Source organism: Carettochelys insculpta, chromosome 29 (genome assembly GCF_033958435.1).
Source record: "Carettochelys insculpta isolate YL-2023 chromosome 29, ASM3395843v1, whole genome shotgun sequence".
Lineage (NCBI taxonomy): Eukaryota > Metazoa > Chordata > Testudines > Carettochelyidae > Carettochelys > Carettochelys insculpta.
The window spans coordinates 15,225,420-15,244,094 of NC_134165.1; the positions used below are offsets into that span (position 1 = coordinate 15,225,420).

The 18,675-nt window shown below is 42.5% G+C and overlaps 1 protein-coding gene across 2 annotated transcripts in view; it reads right to left on the bottom strand.

The window, feature by feature from the left end:
* Window positions 1-18,675, bottom strand: part of SPATS2 (spermatogenesis associated serine rich 2) — a 40,386-nt gene that overhangs the window by 13,764 nt on the left and 7,947 nt on the right. For both annotated transcript variants that reach the window (XM_074980300.1, XM_074980301.1), the window contains one exon: window positions 15,214-15,485. In XM_074980300.1, coding sequence (XP_074836401.1) covers window positions 15,214-15,238 — 25 coding nt within the window. In that variant the 5' untranslated portion in view covers window positions 15,239-15,485. The remainder of the gene's footprint in view (window positions 1-15,213; window positions 15,486-18,675) is intronic.

Genomic DNA, 18,675 nt, shown 5'->3' on the forward strand with positions numbered 1-18,675 from the left:
GCCAGTGGCTGTCAGCCAACATGGCCAAGAATGCAACCCTACGCTCAGCGTATACAGAAGTCTGGAGGGGAAGAGGTGGAGAATCACCCCAATCGCCCTGTCCTGTACACTCTCTTAAAGCTCTGGCACTGTCCACCACCAGAGACCAGATATTGGGCTGGGGGTCCAGTATAACTGGTCTGACTTTATCACCTGCAAAAGTATAATATTAATTGGCTAACTATCATGCAATCAGTGGAGCAGAAATAGCAGCAGAGACTCCAACAAATTATAGCCTAACCTAAGACCATGAGGCAGATCAATCCAGCACACCGTATCCTACCTTGCAACCAGAGTGTCAATGGGACAAAACTAAGGCTCTCCAAATGACCTTGTCTGTGATGAAAAGCCACGGGACAGTCCACCAAAGGGATAAGGTCTGTGGAAAGCTGCACTTGGCTGATGAGTTATGCCCTCAACACAAGCCCCACAAAGGCCAATGTTAATCTCATCACTTAAGCAGTGCTGAAGGGACCTTCACCCTGCTGCCAATAAGAAGGGCTCTAATATCTGGAACACTCAGCCAAGTTACGAACTGCCGCTGCATTGGCTAGCATGAACGGTATGTGTTTTTCAGGAAACACAGAACACGTATGTGCAACATCAGAGAAGTTGGCACCCGTTGTTCTTTGGGAATATTTTCATAAAAACCATTTTACTAAATAAACCCTTTGTAAAGTCCCAAGTATCAAGCCAAAGGCTGCTCCTGCCTGACCCCAGGCACAAAAAATGTTAAAAATAAAAAAGAAATGTTTCAGTTTATTAAAAAAATTAAGAATGATTCAACATGTTCAAAAAGCAAACTATTTCAGCCAGCCGCATCTTTAATTAAATGTGCAGCGAATTACAGTTTGTATTACAGCCTTTAACCGTCACCGACATTCTGATTCATCCCTCAGCTCCGGGCCAACTGAAATAAAGAATGAAGCACTGCAGATCACAGCAGGAAGCCAGCAACATAATCCGCCACCAGAGCTGGTCTGACACACTATGTTACATTGAATTTGAGCAGCCCAGTGCAGCTTTTGTAGTTCGGTGTCTAACTTTGGAGAATGTGCTTCAATCAGGCTCAATAATAAGGAAACTCCCCACCACAACCTTTACTTTATATTGAGCAATTCCACCTCTCTGGAAAGATAAACTGCGGACGCTTTGAAAACAGGGTCTGAAGGGCATCCAGTAGTATCTGCTAAGAGCTACATAACATTTATTTTCTGCCTTTCAGTCAAATATCCTGAAAGCGTTTCCACTTCTCTGCCCTGTGGTGGAAACAAACTCTCTGTCAGGACTCGGACGTCACCTACCCTAGCTGCAATACATTAAAGTGAAGACTTAAAAACAAGTTGGTAGCTGTTGACTCCAGCTGGATGAAGATGGCTGCAAAGGAGCTGAGTTCACTGCAGGCAAGCCATCCAAGCAGTGTCTCAGCTCCACTAGGTTTGGTTCCCACTAGCCAGGAAAGGTCACACCAGTCTGTCAAAGCCTGCCATTTTACCGTGACGCAGCCACAGGGGTGGTATGTGAGCCCATGCAGGGGGGTCTGAAGGGTGTAGGTATCAAGTCGTCTGGGGACAGGTACTATCACCCATTTGTTCCACTTCCATACTGCAGACTTCTTGTTTACATTTTAGTGCATGTAGCCCCAGAGCGCATACAGACAGCTGCTGCTGGTGACATTAACACTATTTCAGCGCGAGCATCAGCTGGGCAGGCTCCGGAGGTCTCTGTGAAGTCCGACTTCCTTTCCTCCCCAGCCAGCATCACCTTTGCATCTTCAGGGACTTGGGTTTTTTAAAGTGTGATACCAGTTTTCAAAAGATCAGGTTTGCTTATGTGGAGCTCATCCCCTCCAAGGGCTGAACCAGACCACGCTGTACTTGACAGGCTGCTGATTTCCTGTGAAGTCACAGACAGATTTCTACAGTGCGGGCTGGGTCTTCTGAGGGCAACAACCCTTTGGAGTGAGGCACAGTCTGCCCAAAGAGCTACACCCACATCAGTCACTGGCCTCCAGGGTTTAGTTCAACTGAGTTTCGAGTTACTGACCTAACCTCTCCCTCACCTTCTCTAAATAATTCACCCTGGATTTTGAGACACCACATTGGCATCCCTAGTTCTCAGACACCAAGGTAGAATTTAAACAGAGGTGCCTCCAAGTCCTGGGACAGAACCGATGTTTGATGGAAAGGGCAGCTGCTTACTAAAGACATGGATGAATGGTTAAATTTTGCCTCACTCTGTTTCTCTTCCCATTCCAGCCTCATCAGCAAATTTTCCCTTATTTCCAGGCCTTGGAGACAAGAAGCGCTGTATTTCCTGCTGTTTAACTCTTAACAGTCTTATGGTTTGTACCCATGAAAAAAGCTGGTTGGTAAATCCAATATGCCCAATTCCCACTCAAACTCTCTTTTGCGAAGAAGTCTCCTTATACCCTCTACGCCCCAAGAAATGCTACGCGGTCCTGAAACAGCAGATTACAATACTCTGCTGGACGCAATGCTACCATGACCTTACGTCTAACCTGCTTACCCTCAACACTTGCTTTACATCCGTTTACATGTCATGAATGCAAGTTATTTTCTGGAATTTTACGTTCTGTATATATTGTTTTCTAGTAGTCCCTACTCTGTCTTAGGCACGGAGTGACAGTTAACTGCCAGAAGAGATCGGCAAGCAGCTGGAAAACGGCTATTTCTAAATGGTAATATTTGTAATCCTATTTGTACATAGTTACAAATTTGGGATCTTAAACTTTTTCCTTTAAATGTTTTGCAGTTCAATTAGAAAGCCATTGTAACCCTGCAAAGCACCAAACTCATTTTTAAGACTGCTCTTAATTTCTAAGAGTGTGCAGTTTGGGATCTGCACGTTTAATACAGTGGTTTTCTCTGTAAGAGCCTCATTACTTCACATGAAGTCAGACTATGTGATGTCCCAAAATATCAGCTGAAGACATCAGGCCAGATCCTGGCCCCAAGCAGAACCTTTAACACCACTGAAGTTTGGTTGCACAGATGTAAATAAGGATTCCAAATGTGCTTTAACTATTGTATGTCAGCTAATGCAAGGGTTACTCGCACAGTGGAGTTGAAAATGCAGCGAGTACTATTCTGTACAGCCTTCACCTGGATTCAGATGTCTGGAATCCAGTTCTTCCTGAATGACTTAATTTCTTCTTGTGGCTGAATATTTTTTGTGTAGGACCTTAGAGAATTCCTCTTGTTTGAGCCACACTGCACACATTACGTATTGCAGGGTAGCACTCCCAAGCGTTACAGAGCAGGGATGGCAAAGTTTGGCTCTCAGAACCCCACCCCCCAGGGGAGGAGGGCTTGAGACCTTTGACATGCAGCAGGGTGGTGGGGTAAGAGCTTCTGCCCAGTGGGCAGGGGAGTCTCAGGGTTCTGGCCCAGCACAACAGACCTGCTGGGGTTTGGGACTTCACCAGCAGCAGGGCTGAAATCCTGAACCCTGGGGCAGCCACATCCCAGCTCTCAAACATCTGAAGACAGTTGTACACAGCTCAGAAGGTCAGTAAGTTTGCTAGCTGTTAGAGAGGGCGGTTTCCATACAGCGGGCTTGATAGCACTGACACGCGTCAGAGAAGAGACAGCAGTTAAATTACTCATTGCTACACCTTTCATAAAATCCTGACTCCCATTAAAAATGTTATGACTGTATCAATGGATATCTCACTGTCACACTCTTTTCGAAAGCTTCAGTTCCACGTATAAATATAACACGAGTCATTTAGTTCAGCATAAGTGAGGCCAGATCTCTGTAGCACTGAAATATAAACCACACAGCAGCCGGCCCACTGATTTGATGTGACAACCTAAATTGCTGTTTTGTTCATAACCTTGTCTCCTCTTGAGAGGAGAATCAATAAGGAAGAGGGCATCACAACTCCAGTTCCGTGCTTTTATTAGACCACTATTTATCATACAAATTAACTCAGGCTTCTTTAAGAGAACAGAAAAAAAACCACTCCATGCTGCTTGAACATTTGGGTCTATTCTGACTACAACTCCAGTAATAAGTCCCTTCAATGCATGGCACTCACATCAGGGCTGATATAAAAGAAAAGCCAGCCATGCTTAACGTGTTAAAGCTTGGCGTACGAGCTGTTCACCACTAGAATGTACCTTTCCTTTTTAAATTCAAATGCAGCTGTTTCCAGTTCAATGCTCCTTTATGTACACATGTCAGGAGCTAGAGCTGTGCAGTAATCCCCATTTATTTCAAACCACATTTCCGAGACTATGATCAATCACGGCACAAGAGACGTTACCATGTTTGGTGGCATTTGGTGCTTCTTCTAATGCTCTCAATTACCTAGTCTAGATCACTGTTTAGGTGCACCTGAAATGTTAGATAAATATGACCATTTATACAACTGACGGACCTTTTCAAACTCAACAGGGTGCACCTGTGGAAAAAGAGAATGTGTTTTATCTATAGCAGTAGGGCTTGTGCCCAGTCCTTTGGAAGATGCCAGAGAAAACAAGTGGCAGTGCCAACAGTTAAAGCAAGGGCTGATAGCAACGCAAACTCTTTCCATTTGCACTGGTGAAGAGAAATTTGAAGGACGAAATAGAATGCCCCTCTCCCTAGGTATGTGGAGCTCTAACATCGTCACCTAACCTGATCTGAAGAAGGGCGTCCGTCCCACAAAAGCTGATCACCTAATAAATTATTTTGTTATTCTTTAACATGCTACCAGACTGCTTTTTTGTCTTGTTAATAAAGTCGATCACAGCACTCTGCTTAAGCTACGGGCCATTAAAAGTCACCAGGTAATAGAACAATTGTTCCTATAACACGGATGTGAGGCAAATACCGATACTGCTAGCTGGGGAAAAGATGCGTACTCCCTGAGCAGCAAAACATAGGTCTTTAGGGAGCTGTATGTGCTCTTTCACACTCAACTATTGTTTCAAAAAGGTTTGTGCACAGCCACATGACTTCTACAGTGCGGTTCTGTAGAGGCAGAGTGAGTGACTTTGTTATATAACCCCTCCTCCTCCCACTTCTGAAGAGCCTCACCCTGACTGCACCACTGGGTTTAAAGAAATCCCATCCCTCAAAGACTAGACAGTGTGCCCTCCAGGGTAAAGACAGACAGTGACCCAGGTCAGAGTTTCTAAACAAGTAAAAGCTGGGAGCTGGGGGATGACGAAGAACATATACGGTACATCTTATGATGTACTTTAGTTGTTTGACTCTCCATCTCCTGTTATTCCTGACAGGAAGTATCTTCTGTAGCATGCTCACTATTTAGTGCTCGATACTGAAAGTGTTATAATCAATCACAAAACCATCACCTTATGGGGTCAGAAAAGTTAGAGGTGGAGACATGCAAAATCTCCAACTCCTTAACGGCACACAGACCTATATGGTTCAGTTTTAAACACTTCATTCAGTATACTTGCTACTAGACCATATGGAAACCAAGTTCTTATTCCCATTAGCCCTGCACAGACAATACAGCTCTGGCAGGTTGAGGTGGGTTCTAGCTGGTCTTGTACAGCATCACTAGATAGCAAATTCACAAGCGTAATGTGCTCGAGTCACAAATCAGAACACAGGTGGATTTTTAGATTTCACAAAATTTGTAGGACCAGCAGCTAGAAAAATAATCTTTTAATTTATAAGCTAAAATCATTAGCCACGGATTCACGGAAGGAGGATAAAATCTAATACAATTTTTACAGTCCCTTTATTAACTATAATTTCACTTGGAAGGGGCCATCATGAGAAACGGGCTGGTTTCCAGAATCATTTTAGTAAGTAGAATGATTCACCACCAAATACCACAAGAATGGAGGGAGAGAAAACAAACAAAAAACAAAACAATTCTCTTGGTCTTCAACAGGCAGTGAACAAGTTCAGATATAACTTATTTGTTACACAATTCCAGCCTTCCTAGACTCACAAAAACCCACCCATTACACACGGGACAAAATTTACGCTTTCCTTCGGGCAGGCTTTCTGGTCAAGACAAACGTTACAAGACTGTGAGGCAGGCAATCAAAATATTTTCTTCTCAGAAAGGTATTTCAGAAATTCTGGGAAGTGAAGTACCTTCACTGCTGGACTGCGGCGAAGCAGTAGTGAAGAACACTTTACCGGGGTACTCTTGACAGCTAACAGAGGCTACATTAGAGTAACATAACATCACACACATTCTGAGAATGGAGACCTGCCTTGTCTCAAAGGCAGCATGATGAATCTAAGTCAAAAAAAATCTTCCTGCACATGGCTGGTCTGGTTACCGTCTTGCTCTGCAGTAGATAACCATGGTCCATTACCCACTGCCTGGTACGGCACACTAAGTCAACACTGGCCTTGATGTCACAGGCACTGCCTATATCCCGTTGTTACAAGAGCTCCTGGAAAGCTCACTTAGGTCTCTGCTCCCTGCCCAACAACTCAAATCATGCTCTAGACAAATGGCAGTCCTCCTTCCTCTACCAGTAAAGGAAATGGCAACTATGAGGAATGAGGCAGCATATGCTTGAAATCCCACCCCCAGTAAAACTTCAGCTCAACTGTGAATCACCTACAGTCACAGTGGCTGTTCAGGTCGGAGGTAGCTGTTCACATTCTCTCTGGCGTAACATATCAGACTGTAGCTAATATGAAATTAAAAAGCTATTTAAGAAACGGAATTTCACGGAAGCTCAGAGCAACTTTAATATGCTTCAATTACACATTCTCTTCAGCTGTTCCTAGATCACAGAGATCATTTAAAAAAAAAAAAGTCAATAGTGGATATTGCACAGAAGACCAAACCTGAATGATCATTGAGCATTACTGGATAAGGGGAACTGCCTCGATCAAATTAGACTAATAAGAAAATAGCATTACTTTGCCGTTGATCTACCACCTTCTGCAATTCCTGAAAGGCACAGAAGACCTGTGAAGAAATTTAGACCTCAAAATTCATTGTAAAAATGCTCTATAAAACTAAGACCTAAATCCCAAGAGCTGTCCTGGTTTTGCTGGCACCAGGACTTGGGGCATCATGCTCTAAGAATGCACAATGCGATGAATCTATTTCTAATCTACACTGCATTTCATATCTTGCTGTACTTCCCACCTTTGTGGAAATATCACTGCAGTTCTACAGAATGGCGACTGGAGCCACAGACATGAGATGCCTTCCACAGAGTTACACAACTGGGACCAGAATCCACATTCTCTAAACTGCCCACTGCGGCTTTAATCACCTGAAAGCTCACTGTTTTCCCCCTCAATCACCGATAATGCCACATCAGAATAAACATTCAGAGTGACATTATAAACATTCTCACTTCAGCCAGACTGTACAGACACCTTAGGTTTACAAAGCATAGCTTAGCCAAGGCATTCCAGGGTGCGGAGAAGTCAGGTTAAAGCTTCATGTGTGGTTTTTGCTCCTAAATGGCAACTTGTACTTTCCTTTGGGGTCTTTAGAAAAGAACGTCTCTTTCACACACCAATGAAATATAAAAAATAAAAACAGGTTGATCAATAAACGTGTATCTTAAATTACTCCCACCTCAAATCACTCATGTAACAGCCTGCTCAGATACAGAAATCTGGGTCTGAGGCCTCAACCTGTTTCTAAGGAAGCTATTTTTAACAGCACACGGGCCCCTGTCTGTTGTGATCTCATTGTACTGTCAGCCACGGGGAAAACAGTGGCAGCTGCACACAAGGTGTCTGTCCAGACAAAATTCACTTCTATTCCTACTTTCCTCAAACAACATTTTTAATACATTTCCAAGTAGGATACAGCCTCTGTAAAGTCAAATAAAAAACACTGTATTTGAAGGTTTTCAGCTTATCAAATTTTAATTAAAAAAACCTGACTGACAGTCTTATACTGTCTAACCACCATGAGACTCCGTGTGACAGGATTCAAAAAAATTCCTTCACATGTGAGCGGATTAACCCTGCCCTACATAGGACGCTCTGTTTAGACATTTGTGAGGTAGCAACAGAGACCTCTTCTTGAGGAATAGGCTGATCTTTGAATTGGTCAATGAGATGCAAACCCAGTGTACAGACATACGGCCATTTGGAGACCGAGGGGCTGGAAGAGAACAGCAGTAAAAACAGTATTTTAAAAGGTGTCATGTTCCCCAAAGACCTAGTGCCAAAGAACCAGGTACGCATTTCCGCACATCAATTAGTGCTGAGGGAGCCCGTATACTGTTCAGGCACTGTGAGCAGCAGCAGCATTTCGACTCTAAAGCCAGTCATTTCAACCTGACAATTTAGTTATACAGGCAAAACTCCCAGAAGACGAAGGAAAATTGGATGGTCTGGAGACAGGGCTCTTAAAAGCACAGCACTTTCCAGAGACAGGTGGAAACCATTCTGAAGCATCTCTAATTACTCATCCAGTTATCGCCTACCGATTCAATTTAGCAGTCACTGGCTCACTACAGTTTACGGGTGACAGTAAGTCACAGCTGGCGATTTTAACCCAAGGTCTGCACATCAAGAGGAGGGAAAACCTGGCTGAAACCTAAGCAACAAACCATAATTTAAACAGCAGAATTTTCACTTTACTCCATGTACTCCCCATCTGTAACCACAAATTAAATTACAACTGCACGTTTCCAGCAATTTACCTAAAGACAATGCTGTTAATTCTCCAATACACTGACTGTTATGGTATAAATATATCCAGCAACTTCTTACTCCCCTTTCGACTGTGGGCAGCATCTGTTCATGTCAAATCTGTTGACTTCACTCACAAGCCAAGTTTGGACTCCTATCAATGACAGAAGAGCATGTTGGAAACTCTTCTCCCTTGTGCATTATCAACAAAGCTACCAGAAAACTTCTGAGTCGAAGCAGCTACTTTAGCCCAGGTCAGAGGCAGAAAGAGCTCTGCTGAAGTGTTCTGATCAGAAGCTCAAATTCACAGCATGGGCAGTGTTATAAAGTGACCTTGATTTATAAATTGGAAAGGGCTGCTAACGAAGGTCGCCAAGAGAAAATTCATAAGAGTCCTTTACAATTGGAGTATCAATTTCCTGCATAAACTGTACTTGAACTCTTTCCACAGTGCGGCAGCTTTACTGACATGCCTGCCTCTCATGCTACGCAGCAGCCTGTACGTTTCTTTACTCCCACCCCGAGGGGAAGCAGCAAAGTAACTGGCAGCAGAGGGGCCAGGCTGGCAAATGAAAGCGAAGCGAAGAGATTGGCAATACATACAATGATGCTATTATTTCAGGCAGCCATGAATCAGCAGAGCCATCAAACTAACCAAAATATTTACTCAGACAGCACCACTGAGAGTATCTTTCCATTGACTCGCTCAGCAGTTCCACAAGGAAGAAGTTAGTCACAGATTTAATGAAACCTACCGTATAACTCAGAACAGGGCTGCATCCAGACTCGAGAAGTTAGATTTCAAATGGGGATCACAGGACTGGGTTCAAGTACCATTGTTTCTTCACAGCATGTATCTTTCAGTAAAAGATATGTAGTACAGCAACATGCAAAAGGTACAAAGTGAACAGATGCCAATACTTTGCATGCAGACTTTCAAAAGATTTTAAAAATATCCTTCGCAACAGTTCACAGCAAAATTCTGCTCTCTGGTGTTTCAGTGAGAGCAAACAGAGGGACCCATGAGTTGGTTTCAAAACTGCTGTGCTATTTAAAAATAGTTACAGGGCTGCTGACAAGTCTTTCAATAGTTCTCACTGAGGCTGTTGTGAAGTGGAGGTGGCTTTTCTCAGGGAAAAGAAAAAGTATCGGAGAATAAAAATATTCCTTATCTAGTCAGGCTTTTAGTTTTTTAAACAAAGCAATTAAAATCTGTTCATTATGTTAAGGTAATAAAACAAAACGAAGACAGGACCAAAAACGGAGGCCAGGTTCAAACATCTCTATTGAGGGTAGGTCTACACAGCAAAGTTTTTTTGAAGTAGCAGCTGTGATTTCAAAATAGCCATCCTCATGTTCACATGACACAACTGCTATTTCGAAAGAAATTCAAAATAGCAGCTGGCCTACTTTGAAATTGGTTACCTCATTTCATGAGGAATAGTGCCTATTTTGAAATAGGTGCTGTGGATAGTGACTATTTTGAAATAAGCCACAGCACATCCAACGGCTCTATTTCAAAATAGGCTCTGCATGTTCAGACTATGTATTTCGAAATCGCTAAGTGCTATGTCAAAATACATTGTCTGTAGGGGCGTTACTTCAAAATACCTATTCTGGAATATCTTATTTCCAAATAAGGCTTGGGGTGTAGACATACCCACAGAGTCCTTGCATACCCAAATCCTGACTTAAGGACCAGAGCCTTCCAGCAGAAGTCCATTTCAGTGTAGGAGCTCCCAGGAAAATCCTTTGAGGCCAACAACTCCTTTTTTCAGGTAGAAAGCTTTCATTGAGAAATCCATTCACTTCAAAATGTTCATTGATTAAATGACTAAAGGTAGCACACAAATCAGTTCAAAATAAATACACAGAAAATTAACAGATAAGGAGGGAAATTTATCAAAATTGTCTTAAGGAGTCGACATCTAATCTTCAAAAGACTAAGGCACTTTCACCTAAATCCCACAGAGTCAGTGGCACTCTGGCTCCTGTGCCGAAGCCCCTTTTAAAGACGGGCGTGAGGCATATTTGGAAGTCTCGCCCAAAGTTTCTAAATGGACATTCAGTAATGGGTTTAAAAGTGGCCATTCTACAAAAGAATTTTATTGCCCAGCTACAAGAGGGAGACATCTGAATTGGAATTCATTTACAAATTTGACACCAACCTAAGCCGGGAAAAAAATCTTAACTGGCTATCACATTACAAGGACAATTTCCCCTCTTTAATACCCACTCCTCTACATCTCATGCCATGAATGAGACACAACCAGCTTAATTTGCTTCATTAACTGGTCCTAATAATGACAGGTAACTTTTTTTTTTTTTTGCTGATACATATGCACTGGATTATTACTGTTATTTCCACCCATGTGATGAAGTGGGTTTTATCCACAAAAGCTCATGATCTAATAAATGTGTTGGTCTGTAAGATGCCACAGGACTCCTTGTTTTTGAAGTTATGGACTAACATGGTTACCCTGTGAACCTACATAACAATATTACGAAGGTCTACTATTGAAGCAATTTGAGTTACAATTACCCTCTTTCCAAAACAATGGTTTGCAAAAGGTTTGAGAAAGATTAGCTGTAAACCCAGAATTCCTTGACCAATTTCCTTCGACTGTTCAGAAAATTTACTAAGATTTACAAGGACTTCTTTTAAAGAAAGGCAGAAGGGTATCCACAAGGCTTACAACTAAATCTTATTACACCCTTAGCTGCAAGATGGCTACCCATGCATCCACCAATAGTTTCAATAATTAACAATTACTATTACATTAAAAGATGGCCTCAGCAGCTCAGCTTCTACAATAAAGAACAAGGAAAGCAAAGATTCGAAAGAAGAGAAACAAAAGCAGGAAGTCGTTTTCTAACAGGAATTAAACAAACCAGCAAAAATGTAGCACTTCAAAGACTAACAAAATGATTTATTCAGTGATGAGCTTTTGTGGGGCAGACCTGAAGAAGTGAGTCTGTCCCACAAAAGCTCATCATCAAATAAATCATTTGTTAGTCTTCAAAGTGCTACATTTCTGCTGGTTTCTTTTGTTGGAGTACAGACTAACATGGCTACCTCTCTGCTACTATTCTACCAGGAATAGTTAACATAGGGAATAAAGCTACTTTAATTGTGAGAATGACGAGTCAAAGTATGCAAGCAAACAAGATGATGGCTAATTTAAAAGAAGAAATGGATCTAACATGCCTGTTAGTTTCAAACTATGATGTATGCACATATTGAAAACCTCTCCACTTTGAAAGTGCCCAAGGCAATATCAGGTGGATATTGGAACACAGGATGTGAGAATATCAAGTGGGGACAGACGGCCGTGAAGCTAAACCAGATGGATATTTGTATATTTCCGTGGTCTGTGACAGGAACGCGCTTGTGTAGATTTTGTGGCTGTTGCAGAGACTACATGTTGTAGGGTTTAAATTTGATCTGGCTACTGCACAATTACAAAATCCAGCTCCAAAACCCTATTTTTCATGTCACTTGGAGAGGCAGATGCAACTGGCAGGCCAAAAAGGCACGTGCATGATGTAAAGCAACTTCATTCAGATCACAGCTAACCTAGGTACACATGGGTGCAAGATTACGTATTGAGCAACTGTGTGCCCACCACATCAGATAGTACTATCTAGATGTGGTAAGGAAGCAGGATGTGGGTGGGGATTGCAGTAGGATTCATTGGAGATATGAGATGTCAACAAAACCCATGACAGACATAACTGTAGTTCCAATGAAATCAAAATTAAGTACTTGCATAAATATTTGCAGGATCAAGGCTGTAATTAAAACAAATTAAAATTTCAACCATCACCATACAGCTAGTAATTATATTCTTTGTCAGGGATAAAATTGGTACAGGTTGAACCTCTGATCTGGAACACTCTCTTCCGGCAACATCCATAAGCCAGCATGACTTTAGTTAGGTGGATGACCACTTCTCACGGGTGTGGCAAAGTTTCCTGTGATCCCATGAGGTTTGTTTACCGCTACCAGTCCTGGTTTGCAGTGTTCTGTGCTGTAATTTACCCCAACTGTCTCTTAAGAGCCCAGTAAGCAGTGAAAGTGTTGGTAACGTGCTAGACAATAATGACCTCCTGTAGTCCGGCATATTCTCTCTTCCAGCACTGGTTGGGTCCCAAGGGTGCTGGATTAGAGAGGTTCAACCTGTATTCAGTTTTGCCAGAGTGTTTGTTTAACACTAGCAACTCAAGCAAAATAGGAAAAACAGGTAAGCTTATATAAAATTTCAGAGGGAGACTAAAAGTTTCTTTTCCCAACTAAAAGTTATTTGGCAATTTATTATTTTTCAGTAAGACACTCAAATGAAGAACAGCAGGAGGTCGCTCTTCAACAAATTGTGGGAATGATGTAAAAGCCCATTAACGTGTAAATAAAAAAAAAATCAGCTCATCACCAACTGATATTAATATCTGCATAAACAGTTGACTTTACCATGAGCTGTTAGTCATCTATTTTCCCACTGACCTTTGTTCTCTGGGATACAAACAAATCCTGTTACAGAAATACAAACCTATACAGTCACTCAAGGACAAGTGGGCTAATAATTTTAAATGAGATGTCACTCACTATTTAGTTGTTGTACCTATTTCCAGACATTACAGCAGAGCCTACTAATGTGACCCTAATTAAGGCAGTGTTGGTATTTCAGACATCCGGGAAAAACCATGTACTCCAGAATTAGCGTGTAGGTCTAGGACAGAAGCTGTCAAAAATTTTTTCATAGGGTGGATCACATCTGTCATTGGAGCTGGCAAGGAGGAGAGTCCAGCTAGGATGAGAAAATGCTCTAGGATCAAGCGTGATATGTAAACCAGAATCTGAGACTAAACCCCAACTTTTGAGGGCCACAGCCAGGAAGAAACTCTTTCAGGAACAGTTGGTGACTATTGGGGTAAAACATCCATGTGTGTATTGGACTTTTGGATCCCATGTCAAAGACATTTCAATGGTCACTACTTTGAAGCCAGTTCGGGAAAGTGGTGACCAAAAGGTGGTCTCATACACCATTTGGCATCTGTTCAATGTCTATAAAACAAGTAGGGGGTTTCACACTGGTTCCTATTAGGTAGGTGCAAACAGCCACAACTCATGCTCTTGTTTAAAGTTCCAGCAAATGGCTCAGTCCACACAGAATTCCAAACACTAGGCCCGGGAAAAGAAAAACAGAACAAACTACCTACACACACTTGGGACATCAAGCCTAGTGCCTGAATTTTGACATGGAGAGCAAACAACTGCTCCCAGAACTGACCCCTAGGGCAAGCGGGGAATGTCTCACCAGGCAGTGTGAAGAAACTTACATGGTCATTGCCTCTCCTTTGGCAAGATGACCTCCATTTATCCTACATCAAACCTGAACCTTTCACTAGCTCTAATGTGGACAAAAACTGCTGTCTAGAATTTGGTCTAGCCACTTATGCCAGAAGCTGGAAAAGAAAAATACTGAAAGGGTCATTCAACTTACGGGGGGAAAAATAAATTCAGGCTTCTGTCAGAACATTTTACAGGAGAATATAAGATCCTGTTCCTGCAATGCAGATGGACCCACGATTGCAAGCGACTCCCTTTCCTTTAAGGAGAGACAGAAATTTCCCTGGGTGAACCCCACCACAGGATATGGGCCTGCTATTGTTACAATGGAAAGATAAGAGGCAAAGTTATGTTCCGCTAGGATTTCAGCTTGTGTAATTTGTGCTTTTGACAGCACTCTGTAGCTAGTCCATCCCTCCGTTTCCCTGTTGCTTCTCTTTTCTTGCTCTGTGAAAGGCACTTCAAAATTAGGACAGCAATTTTAGAGACATAAATTGGCAGGACAACTCGAAGGAAAATGTAGTAACTGAAATGAATTTTAATACATACTTTTAAAGTACTAGATTCTAACTTGACAGTATGCTTTTTACTGAGATGTTATGCATACGGAGTCATTCTTTACAAGTACTTTAACTGCATACAGAGCATGTGACAAAGACACTGCTACACCATTTTTAAAAGGAAGCAAACCTGTTAAGCACTTCTGGAGCGAAAGAATAATCATACAAAGTGTTAATGGACCACAGAATGCCCATAACTGGATCAAGTCCAACGTTTGATATGTAGGACTATTCACAGTCACAAGTGCAACAGCAAAAGAGCGTTTTGCATTAGCTCCGCCGGGTATCCCCACAAGAGATTATGTTGGCTCTAGAAGATCACAACTATCAACCCAACTCTCTGACCTTATTTCCATACAGGCTGATTGCAAAAACAGTGCAATGTTCAGACTGCATGGGAATTGCCAGGAATCAGATGTTGTTACCTGGATGAACAAGTGAAGCGTTAATGGAACCAAGAACTATATGGACTCCACAAAAGTAGCAGGAACAAGCTGCCCAGTTACATTGTTAGATCTGGAAGGAGACAGGGAGCTCAGTTATCCCCCAAAGTTGTCAAAGCTTTTTCCAAAGTGATCATTTCAGAACCAATAACCACATTACAGAAGCACAATCTAGTCTGCCCACACATGCCTCTTTCACACGTAACCTTACCTTTCTGATTTTGTTTCTTAGACATCCCTGTGTGTTTCTATGCTCAGCTATGACAGGAAAACTAGTAGTCCTGTCCCTTGAATAATGGGGCTGACAGCTGCAGTTTATCAAACAGGAAATAGAAAATGTCTGGTTGGGATGGCAAATGAGAATCAGAGTCCTCAGAAATACTACTGATGGAACAAAGCAGCACTCTCTCTCTCTCCTTCCTCTCAACACCAACTTATCAGGACGTCTGAAGGTAGCAGCTCACATTGTCCATTTCACAGATTCTGAAAGTAAAAAACAAGAAGGGAAATAAGTTAGAAAACTGCTATATTAGCCACATCCATATAGAACTCACGTGTCACTGGGCTCTTTTAAGCAAAGTGTTTTAAAAATAAAATTTATGTCGCTTAAAGGGTGTTGGGAAAAGTACCAGAAAAACAAATCTAGACATATAGAAGTCCCGAAAGACCTTGCCTGGTGTTTCACAAATCTTGCAATTCAGAGTTAGTGTAGCCTCTACAAAACAATTTTATTGATGCATAAAAGCATTGCTGCCAACTTACAACCCATTCTAAAAACTGTTGCCTAAACGGACACTAGCATGAGAATTAAACGTGTGTGTGTGTGTGCGTTCAGAGATCATCATGAACAGGACCAAGAGCCCAAAGTCCTATACAAGACAATAAAATTTAGTAGAACTTTCATTTAGGAATCGCTCTTAATAAGGAGCATTAGCATGTTCCATTGGAGCAAGGCACATAATTCTTTGCTTTACTTTTTTCTCTTACCACACCCATAGCCTCTGTTGGTTTATTCCAGTAAAGAACATGGTAAACTAACTAAACCAGGAATAGTCCTCTCTGCAATGCATATTTTTAAGGTGAAGAAAAAGAACTACCGAAATCATGTATGTAATTGTTCTTGCTTCTATTAACTAGTGCAGGAGCCTTGATGGCAGTCACAACAGTCAAGCATGACTGATGAAACAAAAACCAACAAGGTACAAACCCGCCCCTCCGCCCTGCCTCCCGCCCAGTAACAAAGAATTCTTTGCTGTTGTAAACTGGCACGGCTCAGGACCACTAAAGCCTGACAGATACACTGAGTATCAAATGCAAAAACTCAAAAAGTGGCAATTTTAGTTTTTTGGAAACACACACTTTAAAACTTAAGGCACAAAAGTATCTGGAAAAAAAACTGACACTCCTACTGGAACCCATAAATACTTGAGCATGAAGTTACAGCTCCTAGTCCATTGTTTTAAAAGCAAAAGCTGTATCGAGTTTACCTGAGGCATAATGAATAGCCGACATTAAAGCCCTGCTTAGGCACATGTTCTAAAAACATTCCCAGGATATGGTTTACATGTCTAGGGAATGCAGCAACACAAACATGATACACAAAATTGTTAGCACTTGCCAACTGCACAGTAGCAGATCCTACAATATAGGTGCTTACACAAATGCATTTGATTTATAAACGTGCCATTTGCTATAACTGAAGCTTTCCAAACAAGACCAAGAAGGCAGTTTAAATACATTTTACTTCTAGTCCCAGAATCCAAACATACTTTTTATAATCAGGAAATACAGAGGAAGCTGCTAGAACACAGTTAAGGCTCAGGGCATAAGTGAGCCCTTTTACCGGTCAGCAAAGCTCTGGGAAAAAGGTGGGAATGCAGACTCCTGTCTTGCTGCCTTTGGCTCTTGGAATTAAATAACGCAACTGGTTAGGTTTTGCTGCCTTGAGGCTCACCCAAACCATTCAACGTGCGGCGTGTCAAATGGAACTGAGAAAATAAAATGAGGTCCCTGCAAAAGCCAAGAAATTTAGCAACTGACTAAATCGTCAATATCTGACTTAAAAAAGGAAACCAGATCAACATTTTCCTATTGCCAGCACCTGCAGAATATCACTGCTTATAGAAACACCCTCAATGCTCAAAACAGATGTGCTCTGGATCAGAGGAGTACACGTGTAAGTTTCATTTCCCGAGCCTGCTGCCTGCTCCCGGGCAGTGAGCCTGCAGTACAGGGTAAGTAACACAAGGGCCCTGCTGCTAGAAAGGCTAGAACTGAACACCTGTGGATTTCAAGACAACGCCTGCTCAGGGGCAGGAATGTGGCACTGGCATACACATCTGAGCACAGAACTAGTAGCCAGAAGTCTGCTTTTGTAGGATCTTTTCAGGAGCAGAACTACAATGTGGAGTCACATGCAACATTTATTTTTTCAGACAACAGAACAGCTTTTGTGATTCAGAGTCGCATGTGAAAGGATGTCAGCAACTTTAAATACAGAATCAACATTTTATCTGTAACACCTGACCAGCAGCAGATTAGGGGATCGTGGGGCTCTGGGCCAGAGCAAGTTGGGGAGGTCCCTTCCCAACCCTTTTACCTGCTGTTCCTCCCTGCTTCTCCCCAGCACTCCTGCAGGGCAGCTAAGCCATGATCCACCTGCCCAGAAATGTGAGGGAGCAGGGTCAAGATGCTGGGGCTTCCCCCGCTCACTGGTAGGAGTCCCAGGCAGGTGGAATAGGAATGGGAGCACCTATTTTTCTGGGGACCCTGGGCACGAGCCCACTGCACCTTACAGCCCCTTTAGCTCAACTCCTCTGTTTTATGGGATTGCCTTAACCTTGATTTAAAAAAGCAGTACTTTTGACTCTGTGGAGTTTCCGTGAATACATATTCCTGTAAACAGCAGACAGCTAGGGAGATGCCTCATTCAGACAAAATATGGCAGTAATACACTTAAATAGCCTAACCTATTATATAGCCCTCTTCTCCAATGCCTTTTATCTGAGGAGCTTAAAAGACTTTGGCTAAAAAGTTACACAGTATCTTTGTTTCTAAGACAAAATTAAAATCATTGCAGTAATTAAGTACTGGAAAAAACCAAGGCATTTACCAACCATTCTAAGTCATTCTATAGCAAGCCTGACAATAATACAGAAAGATACTTAGTAATGGATCAAAGGAACATAGGCATTGATGAATGAGAAGCAGTAAATGGCAGGGCAGTACATGGAATCAACAGGACATTATCAACTGAAACTGCCAGGGTGGAAATGCAGCTCGGAAAATTTGACACAACTTCACTTTTATGTTAATACTAGCAGATGTACCTGGCTTTGCTCGGGTCCTGAACTGAAGCGGGTTTTTCTCCTGCTACTCCTGGGCCCATCTCACCTGGTGGTAGGGGGACAGGACCTGGGGCTGGAGTGGTTTGGGCCACAGCTCCTGCCCGTCCCTGGGTTGGGGGATCGCTTTGCTCCCTCCCACCCCTGCACATGTATCCGTGGATGAGGGACAGTTTGGGCTGCAGCTTCCAGCTCCCTCCCGCCTCAGACAGGCAGAAGAGGCCCAGTCAAGCCCCAGCTCCCAGCCACAGCCAGAGATAGGTAGAGGGGCTGGAACTGAGCTGTTTTCCCTGGCCCTGTGTGATGGAGTGGGGGGAGTGCATGGGTGA